Here is a 10,278-nt window from a genome sequence, read left to right on the forward strand (position 1 = left end):
AAAAAAAAAAAAAAAAAAAAAAAAAAAAAAAAAAAAAAAAAAAAAGCAGCGCGGACGAGACATCTAGCCTTGATATCTATGGTTGATGGCTCCAAAAGGAGCATCAGAAACTGGCAGAGTGACGATAACTTAAAGATAAATTAGAAATGATGAGGGCGAATGTGATTAAGTATTTATTATGTTGGGTTAAGTTTAACAGTATTATTTTTTTTCTGGGGGTGAGTCTTGTTTCCCTGTTTCCTTTTTTACTCCTTATCCGTTGGTGGCGGTAATGCACTTTTAACTGGTTTGCCAACCGCCATAAAACCTCACAAGAAGAAGAAGTCTCGCGATAACACGCATAGATATTATGGATATCTACGATAACACGTTCTTTGCGACACATTGCGTCATACGCGTCGAATCATCCAGAACGCTTTACGACTGTTGACATTTGTATCTGCTCTCCTCAGTCGCAGTTCACATTTCTAGTCATGAAAGAGCTTCCTCTCTGAGCTTTGAGTAAATGAGTGTTTTTGATTTATTCCGCGGCTTCTTCGGGGTCCCTGGAGGCAGCTTTCGAGGCAGAAGGTCAGTTTGTTTTTTTTGACAAAAAATCTAGAAGTTAGTCGTCGTTAGGTAACAGAGTAGCTCCGACGAGTACAAGATTAGTGGTTTGGTTTCTGCCAGGAAAACCACAGGGGTCCCTTGTCTAACTGGGACTGTTGCTCAGTTTAGCTTCGAGGTTAATTATACCGAGTTTATCCTAATTTGTTAGGGTCAATCTTAAATTGTTGAGGTTATTAGAATATGACCTTTAGGGCTGCTGTGACTGTTGAGTGATGGACATAATTTGTCATAACTTGAACTTTGAGCTATTAATATAATAGTCCTGTTATTTTGTAATGTAATATTCTAAGAAAACTAAATTTGGACTTTAAAATACCTGTAAACTACAATAAAGATGAATACACACTCCATATCCATCCTTCTAAATGTAAATGAGTGATCCAGCGCCCCTAATAAAAGGTAAAATAAAATGATATAGGAGCTGCATTAACATTAATGTGATCCTTTTTTTTCCCCTTAGGGACCCTTTCTTTGATGCAATGACTCATGATGATGAAGATGACGACGATGAGGAAGATGGATTCTACTATGATGGCTTCAGAAGGGACCAACAGGACCCCTTTGATGGTGCTTGGAGGTTTGGCTTCAGCTTTGGGCCAGATGGGACGAGGTTTCAGGAGCCTGCCGTGTTTGGACACGTTCTGAGGGAAATGGAGGAGATCTTCTCTCAGCTGGGCCGCTGGGAGGGACATCCAGAGTCTGGACACTTTGGTATGAGACACAGCTAATGCCGAGACTGCTGCAGTCATGTTCAAGGATTAGTATTTCTTTCAGTCCATCTATACCTGGACCTTTTCCGAGCTGATTTAGGTCGGAACGGTTCTTATGTTATCTGGAATTTCCCATATTTTCCAGGTCTGAATAAATACAGTGAGAGAAAACAGTTTGGAAATATATTTATTTTTAAGTGTTGTCCTTTTCTCTCTGTTTCCCTCTTGTCTTTCACAATATTGTTGCAATAATCAATTTTCCTGATGTTCTAAATCACTTGGATGCATTAGGGAACAAGAATACTCTATTTTATGGCTCCTCTGATTATCCTCTGCAGGGCCACCTTCTCTGCCATAATGCAGCTTATAGTTTATCCTTTCAAACACTGAACTAGTCTTTTTATCTCTTTTTTTTATGTGTCAGATGTACCCAGAATCCTGCCACCATCTCCTCATCAGGATAAATCAAAGAGGAGTGGAGGCAGTGGGAACCCTCTGAGAGACTTTATGCTCAAATCGCCTAACAGTGACCCCCAAAGGTCACAGCAAGAGGACCTGAATGAGAGTCGACCTTTCAAGTCTCCAGATTTCCCCCAGTCGCCTTTTAAAGACTGGAGCCCTTTTTCTAAGGTACACACAACAGACTTCACTTCTGTTGTGACTCTGACATAACCTGCATCTAAGACTTTATTTTGTGTTCATAGTTCAATGATTTCTGGGGACAGGGGCCGCAGAGAACCCCACATCCTGAACCTAAAGAAGACAGAGGTAGGGGATGTCTTCCACCATTAAGTCTAAGTCTGTGTCTGTATTATAGCTTTTGTTCTTTAGTTTGTTTTTACTGATTATTTTGTTTTTTTCCTTATTGTGGGGTTTCAGATCTGGATTCTGCAGTGTCATCAGGTGGTCTAGATCAAATACTGACTCCCCCTGTCGATCCGGCCCCAAATGAGCCCAGGAGCCGATCCTTCTTCCAATCGGTCGTTGTTACAAAGGTGGTAAAACCCGACGGGGTGAGTAAGCTGTAATGATGATAAATAAAAAACATTTTAGGTACATTTCTTTAATGTAAACAACACCAAACTTTTGATTGAATATTATGATTAAAATAGAATTTTTATTTTGAAAAAGAAAAATGCCTTGAACAGAGAAAAGACTATATAAAAGTTAACTTTGTTTTATATTATTGCAAAGTGTAATTATGCAAAAGAAAAGTGAGAAGAAAAAATGTCCTGCATAAAACAACCATTAAAATAAGTTTATAGTTTCAGTAAATAATGGAATAAAATCAGAAAGATGGTTGTAAACATGTTTCTTGGTTTCCCCTCTCTGTCTGTCAGACTGTAGAGGAGAGACGGACAGTCAGAGATGGACATGGCAATGAGAAGACCACTGTGACACGTTCAGGAGGTCCTGGGAGGCTGGATGGACCGGATCAGCACACGGCACCAGTGCTCCCTGGTCAGCTTTGTTTCTTTCTGAGCTTTTTAAACAAAACCAGCAGCTATGTTGTTTCTTAATTTCTTGGTTTTTATTTTTTCCAGGTGACTCGAACAGCTTCTCAGACCTACGGGATGACAGCTCGTTATTCTCCAGGTTCTTTGGAGGATTTAAATAAAATCTAAACAGAAGTGCACTTTCTGAAATGGTTGGTCACAGCAAACCATCACTGAACTGACAGTAGTTTTCTAAGTAATGACCAAAATGGATCTTGTATCTTTACTCAAATTTATTCAATTCAATTTAGTTTATTTATATAGTGCCAATTCACAACACATGTCGTTTTAAGGCATTTTATAGAGATAATTCAACCAGATCATACAGTCACATTGGTTCAACGTTTTTTCATCTAAGGAAAACCAGCCGATTGCATTGACTCAATAACTCAAAGGCATCCCTCACACCAAGCATGCTTGCAGAGACAGGAAGGACGCAGCCAGGCAGAGGGGGAAAGGAGAGCACATAGTTTAAAAGAAAAGAAACAGGCCAAGCTCCAACATCTATAAACAAAGGTGTTGATGGCAACATCCCAGCTGATATTTATCTTCAGGGTGGTGTCACAGCCAAACAGGAACAGACCAGATGAAGCTACCATGAGAAAAAGCAGAGGGAGAATACTGTTAGAGATTGAACTAACAAATTCTGCAGAATGGGAGTATAGAGGTAGACTTATGAAAAGGGGTCCCTATGTCCTCCAGCAGTCTAAGCCTTTAGCAGCATAACTATAGAGATAACTCAGGATAACAGGAGCATCTCTAACTATAAGCTTTATCAAAAAGGAAAGTTTTAAGCCTGCCCTTAAAAGAGAATAACATTGAAGATTGAGCTAACACATTCTGCAGAATGGGAGAATAGAGATATTAGAAACAGAATGATGAAAAGAACACCCTGTGTCCTCTAGCAGTCTAAGCCTATAGCAACATAACTACAGACAAAGATCAGGATTAACTGATCCAGTCTATAAGCTTTTTCGAAAAGGAAAATTTGAATCCTAGTCTTAAAAGTAGACCGCATGCCTGCCCAATGGACTAAAACTGGTAGTTTGTTCCACAGGAGAAGAACCTGATGAGTACAAGATCTGCCTCCCATTCTACTTTTAGAAATTCTAACACCCACTAGTAAACCTCCAGAGTGAACAGAGTGCTCTGTTAGGAACATAAGGAACAATAATATCTCTGATGTAAAATGGAGCTTGGCCATTTTATATGTGAGAAGGAGGATTTTAAATTATATTCTGGATTTAACAGGAAAACAATGAAGAGAAGACAGGGTAGGAGAGATATGATTTCTCTTTATAATTTTAATCAGAACTCTGGTTGCAGCATTTTGGATCAGTTGAAGAATTACAATAGTCCAGCCTTGAAGTAACAAATGCAAGGACTGGTTTCTGAGCATCACCCCTGGACAGGATATTTCTAACTTTTGCAGTATTTCAGAGATAAAAGAAGGATATTCTAGAAACCTCTTTGATATGGGATTTTAATGACAGGTCCTGATCAAAAATAACACCAAGATTTTTCACTGTATTATCCGAGATAAATTTAATCCCATCCAAATGGAGTCACTGAATTATCAGCTTCTTTTTCAAAGGTGGATATAAATCTAGTGGCTCTAGTGAGTTAAGACGCCTCAGTCCAGTTTAAGTGTTTATTTTTGTATTGTCATATAATAAAAGCAGTTTTGATGGAACAAATGAAAATAAAGACTTAATATATGCACACAGTTTTTGCCCTGTTTGTTTGGTCTCAGTTTCCTGACCTGATATAAGTCAGTTATTCTTACAGCTGTGGATGCTGTTTCAAAAACTACAAAATGATTCAGTTTTATATGGAAATGACTCGAACTGCAAAGAGTTAAAGATATAAGTTGTATTATTTATATTTCATTTAAACTGATTATGCTGTTTAGGTTGAACCACAGCATCCGTTAAATAAGGGTTTGATGTAACTTTTTTTTTGCATTTTACATTACTATGTGTTCTTCAACTTCTAAACTTTTCCACACCTGAAGTTAAACATATATTTGTAGATTTACAGCCCACATTTCCCTCTATATTCATCAGTGGTCAGGTTTTAAAAAAAAAAGAAAAATCTGATTTCTGCAGGTAATGAATTCAGCTCCTTTTGAATCTAGTTTTTCAGTGTTGAATTATAGTCATGACCTTTTGTGTTGATGCATTTTTCAGCATTAAAAATTTTTTGGGCGAACAAAACCTTAATGTCAAATTTCTGCTTAATTAGAAGTTTAAAAAAATCTAGATTTAGAAAGTTAGAATTTATTAGCATTAATTATAATATTTTTTCTCTGAATGCATCAGGACCTCAGCATCATGGATCCTCCACCATGCTTACAGGTGAAAATTGGATGCTTTTCCACATCTTAATCCTTTTTTATACAGCAAATCCATTAGAAGTGTTCTCTTCTTAGTCTTCTCTTATCATAATATCTATGTTTTTGTTGGTGGAGCAGGCATGTTTCAAAAGTCAGTGTTTGAGTTTTAGATAAACCTGCAGGTGAAGTGAGGTTTCATTAATGTAAAATTTAGTAGAAAGTTGTTAAGCACAAGCCTTCAGAACAGAGAGGTCCAGCAGCTCAGGGCTGCTGCTCTGATTCTGCTCCAGGGATGTCTTAAAAAAAATTGCCTCTCTGTTAAGAAAAAAAAAACTCAGCCTTGCAATAAACTCTGTGACGCAACCCTGGAGTCCAGCATGAAAGTGCAATCTGTGCTCAGTGAGACAGAAGAAGCAGAGCTGTGCAGATCACATCTGATACCCGCTTCCCGTCTCTAAAAGCTCACGCAGACCAGGGGATGGAGAAGCTGCTGAGGTGCTGTCGTATCAGAAGCCCTTTGGTCAGGGAATGTCTGGCTGAATGTCTAGGAGTTTACGTCATGATTGTGAGTAAAACTGATAAAACCCTCCAGTAATGTCCGTGTTTACAAGAGATCTTTTGAACTGTTTTATGTTGACATGATTTAGTCATTTTTAATAAAACCAGAGCAGAAAACTAAGAGAGAGAGGTGAGACGTGTGGGGCAGTGTTATTTTTTACCCTTAATTACTGTCTCACTTACCAGTGCAATGAACATTTACAGCACACACCATAAAGCAGGTTAATCAGAAGTGAACTTCATAAAAAAAGGAAAAAAAACATAGCTGTTTGCAAGTGTCAGATCAGGATGTTGCAGCCATCTGGTTTAAAGTCAAAGCACATTTAATTGTCTGCACATAGCTTTCTTTCAGCACAGCTGACATGTTTTGTGTATTTGCAGTTGTTTGGATGTGGATCCGTTGCACAGTCGGTCACCTCTCAGGAAAAAAATGGCCAGTATCTTTCAATTAATCTGGGCTTTGCTTTTGGGGTCACGTTTGGGGTCTTTGTGTCCCGTGGAGTCTCAGGTAAGATTTTGTGTTTTTCTTAAACAGACAATCTTCTTTAAATTCTTCTGGGTTTTTATCTTTTGCCGTTGAGGGTAAAATCTGAGTTGCTAAAGGCAGAGGTTCCCAACCAGGGAATAAGGGTTTATTTCAGTAGATATTAGTGTCTTTATTTCATCTTTGATAAGAAGCTGAAAAATTCAACAAAAAGAAAATGCAGAGAGTGTTTGCTGACAGATGCACCTTGTAATAATAATAATATAAAACAAATCTGTAATGAAACAAGAATTTAAATGTATTTTTTTTATTATTTATTCTGCAAAACATTTGAATATAGACACAGAGTGGCTGCACTCTCTTAATCTGCCCTCTCACTTTCTGCTTTTCAAATATACTTTGTCCAATAGAGCATATTTGATGACTCTTTTTTTATAGCAGTGGTTCAGGCAATAGTTTTGATGAGCTTGACGTTGAACTATATTTAGATTTATAATGTAACATATTTTTGGCACTAAAGAGCGATGCAATATATAACCTTACTCTGTCTTTTTTACTCGGTATCTACTTATTCCATTTTTCAATTTTAGTTAAATCTGATCAGTCATGTTTTGATTTGTGTTAATAGAAATAAACAAGTTAAATTTATCTGTTTATTTTATGAGTCAGTATTATGATGGCAGGGTCTTTGGAGGGTTGAGCCTCTAAAACGCTTGTGCGTGTGCCTACATTACAACCACAAACTATTAGTATTTTTGTTTACCAATGATTGGTAGCTCACTGTTGTCATGGGGGAAGATATCTATGCCTAGTCTCATGATTTTTCAAATAGAAATTCTGTATATAATTGGAGCCCCTTTAAACTTGTCACCCCTTAATAAAATAAAGCAATGAACGCCTTAGAGGTTTGTTAGAGATCATTAGTGATATAGAGATATCAAAGAATGAGTCGGGTTCTGAAATGATATCTTGAGCTTTAAACACCTCAAATAAGACAGAAGTGAAAGGGTTTGTGTTGAACTTGACATTTTAGATTGTAAAATTTTAATTTCCTTGTGAAAATCACAGCCTAAATAAATGGTTGACAGCCTGAGTGAGAGCGCCTTTCTTTTATTTCAGTTGCTGGCAGCTCAGAGTCATTTGGCAAACCTGAAATGGCCTCAAATCTGCATTTTGGACTACTTTGGTTTAGATGAAGACATGTTTATATGTTCAAATGGATCAGTCAATGCTCAGACCAAAAAATAATCACATCTTTAGCAAGACTGGATGTTCGCACATGCTCATTATTCTGTTAAGTGGAATGGAGAGAAGTTTCTGAAGCTGTCGGAGATGAACACAGAGGGACTCCCTCCTGCAAAAACGATCTAGAAATAAGTAAAATTTCTTAAATTAAATGTAATACCCTTAATTGAGCAGGTGAATGAAATACTTTGCCATGGGAGAGAGTAGTTTTACTCTTACAGTAGGATAATATACACTTGAAATAAGACAATGCTTTTGTTTGTTTTTTCTTATTTTAAATGCAGTTTGTCTTGTTCAACTGGCAAAGTTTCTAACTTGACTCCTCAATTAAGAAAAAAAATTACTCATTTAGATTTCAATTTTTTGCAGTGTGTAGTGACTCTGAAGCATTGAATCACCGAGGCAGAACAAAAATCTATGATTTTAGAGAATCATACCTCCTTTTTTTCCATATCACTTTGTTTAAAAAAACATTAAAGTTTTACACGGATTATGGAAAATTATTAGTTTGTTTGTGTTGTTTGACCTTAAATAAATGAGTATTGCGGTTAATTTAATGATATATATATATATATATATATATATAGAAAGCTAAGAATTCAAAACAATCTTCAAAACAATAAAAAAAAAAATCGTCATACTTCAAAATGTATTCATTTTCAATTCTATTTTTTAAAGGGGGCCACCTGAATCCTGCAGTTACTCTGAGCTTGTGTGTTTTGCGAAGACACCCATGGCTGAAGCTTCCTTTTTACACCATTTTCCAAGTGCTTGGAGCCTTTCTGGCTGCAGCCACAGTTGCTCTGCAGTACTATGGTGAGTCAACATGCTTATACTGCATCCAGAAAGGTTTTATCAGTGAGGAATTCTGCTAAATGGATAAAAAAGAAAAACTTAAGAGTAAACATGTTGGAAAATGTCACTGGCAATGTCTAAAACTCAAGTTCATTGAGGTATTTAAAAACATAAACAATGGATTCCTTTTATCCAGCTCTGTCTTTCTCTACAAAATGCAAACTTTATATATATTTGCAGTATTTGCATCACCCCAAGCTCTTCTAGGAGGAGCATGTCTTGCAAGTCAATGACTCGATCCAATCGACTGCTTTTCCTTCATAGAAACCTTTAACCAATCTGACTATTGTCTCTGCAAAGTGCCTTGAGAGGAAGCGTGTTGTGGATTGGCGCAATATAAATGAACAGAATTGAACTGAATATAGAAATAAGTTTTCTCCAACTGACTGGAATTTGGTGAGTGACAAGCTTACCAAAATGAAGCATAGCCAGTTATCAGTTAATGACCAAAAGCCCACTTGTGTTAAACCAAAAGCAAACCTTCAGGAAGAAATAAAACAAAAAGCTTCAAAGTGGTTAAGTCAAAGCCTGGAGATTAATTCAGCTGAGATGCTTGGAAATGCCCTAAATGCTCAAAAATCCTCCAATTTGGCCAATTTAGAGAAATTCTGCGAAAGAAGAAAAAAAAAAAAAAAACACACAATTCATCTACAGTTAATTTAAGAGAAGTGGAGAAACCAGTAATTACATTTAGGGGGCAGACCAACCAATTGCACGTGGAACCAGGTTGGTTGGATAGTTTAGGTCAGACATTAAGAGACATTTTTAATTTTTGTGACATAAAAAAGGCAAACATAGGGAAAAGAGTCAAATAACTTTGACTGCAATTTAGGGAAACTTATAGATTTCCTTCTTTATCTATTGCTGAATCACTGATCTTAGGCAAATAAATTTGTTGTGAACATTTTCAATTAAGGACAGCTTAAATAAAAGGTTTGCCTTTTCCAAGTGTTAAAACATTTTGCCAATATTTGCACAAGTTCTGTTACAGTCGTGAGTCTTTGTTATAAAATTAAGATATCCTTTGTAGACGCCATCCAGAATTACAGCGGGGGTCAGCTGACGGTGAGCGGCCCCAATGCCACAGCTGGAATATTCTGCACTTATCCAGCTGATTACCTCAGTTTGTGGGGAGGCATAATAGACCAGGTCAGATAAGTCTGCTCTTTTATTCTTAAATATATTAATCATTTAAAGATGCCATGTTGAATCAGCTCATGTCCTGCAGGTGATTGGCACTGCTGCCCTTCTGCTGTGTATTCTGGCTCTAGGAGACCAGAGGAACACCTCCATACCGGATTATCTTCAGCCTCTCCTAGCTGGAGCTACAGTGCTGGTTATCGGCATGTCGATGGGCTCAAACAGTGGATATGCCCTGAACCCGGCCAGGGATTTGGGTCCTCGGATCTTCACTTACATTGCTGGCTGGGGAGATGAAGTTTTCAAGTTAGTCTTTGCACTGCTACCAAAACATTGTCTCTAATGTTCATACATGTTTTTTTCTTCTTTTAAATCCAAACTAATTCTGTTTTTGCAAATGTGTCTCAGGGCTGGAGGTGGTTGGTGGTGGGTCCCGTTAGTCGCCCCCTGCATCGGCGCACTGGTCGGTACTCTGATCTATGAACTACTGATTGAAGCCCACCATCCACCCCTCTTCTCTGAGACCCAGTCTTCTTGTCAGGAAACGTCGGACAACGAAACATCAGATAAAACTAATCTGGAGTTGGAGAAAGTGGAACCAGAAGGTGGAAAATCTATTTAGCCATTGAACTGAGTGTGGTTGGGAAAAAAATCAATCTGTTTGAAGTGGGCTCTGAATGAATGAGTTTCATTCATTCAGGCCTCAGAGCTGCAAGGCTACCAGGTGTCTAAGGGAGAAGGGTTGTTTATCCTGTTAGGGATTGTTTGAGATAAAAAACAATAACAAGCTGGACTGTTTCTCAGGGATTATTTCATAACATTATATGTTGTTTCCAAGTGTCTGTA

The 10,278-nt window shown here is 37.6% G+C and overlaps 2 protein-coding genes across 2 annotated transcripts; both read left to right on the forward strand.

The window, feature by feature from the left end:
• The first annotated feature begins 360 nt into the window (after positions 1–360).
• hax1 (HCLS1 associated protein X-1) lies at positions 361–3,406 on the forward strand. Its single transcript, XM_015399900.1, has 7 exons — positions 361–570; positions 1,070–1,320; positions 1,744–1,949; positions 2,024–2,087; positions 2,199–2,332; positions 2,660–2,780; positions 2,864–3,406. The coding sequence occupies exons 1-7, from the start codon at positions 506–508 to the stop codon at positions 2,935–2,937; spliced, it is 915 nt and encodes a 304-aa protein (XP_015255386.1). The 5' UTR covers positions 361–505; the 3' UTR covers positions 2,938–3,406.
• Positions 3,407–5,625: 2,219 nt separating this feature from the next.
• Positions 5,626–10,054, forward strand: aqp10 (aquaporin 10). The gene is made up of 6 exons (XM_015399883.1): positions 5,626–5,715; positions 6,090–6,216; positions 8,116–8,253; positions 9,323–9,441; positions 9,521–9,738; positions 9,841–10,054. Exons 1-6 carry the CDS (start codon positions 5,629–5,631, stop codon positions 10,052–10,054), a joined length of 903 nt encoding a protein of 300 aa, XP_015255369.1. The 5' UTR covers positions 5,626–5,628.
• Positions 10,055–10,278: the final 224 nt, after the last annotated feature.

Source organism: Cyprinodon variegatus, unplaced genomic scaffold (assembly GCF_000732505.1).
Source record: "Cyprinodon variegatus isolate N-32 unplaced genomic scaffold, C_variegatus-1.0 Scaffold1055, whole genome shotgun sequence".
In the NCBI taxonomy this organism is placed as follows: Eukaryota; Metazoa; Chordata; class Actinopteri; order Cyprinodontiformes; family Cyprinodontidae; genus Cyprinodon; species Cyprinodon variegatus.

Excerpts from the sequence above, each read along its gene's own strand:
- hax1 (XM_015399900.1), top strand. The coding sequence starts at position 506 with ATGAGTGTTTTTGATTTATTCCGCGGCTTCTTCGGGGTCCCTGGAGGC. Across the intron at positions 571-1,069 it reads GGCAGCTTTCGAGGCAGAAG|GGACCCTTTCTTTGATGCAA; the intron begins GTCAGTTTGTTT and ends TTTTCCCCTTAG. Across the intron at positions 2,781-2,863 it reads CACGGCACCAGTGCTCCCTG|GTGACTCGAACAGCTTCTCA; the intron begins GTCAGCTTTGTT and ends TATTTTTTCCAG.
- aqp10 (XM_015399883.1), top strand. The coding sequence starts at position 5,629 with ATGGAGAAGCTGCTGAGGTGCTGTCGTATCAGAAGCCCTTTGGTCAGG. Across the intron at positions 5,716-6,089 it reads TAGGAGTTTACGTCATGATT|TTGTTTGGATGTGGATCCGT; the intron begins GTGAGTAAAACT and ends GTGTATTTGCAG. Across the intron at positions 9,442-9,520 it reads GGGGAGGCATAATAGACCAG|GTGATTGGCACTGCTGCCCT; the intron begins GTCAGATAAGTC and ends CATGTCCTGCAG.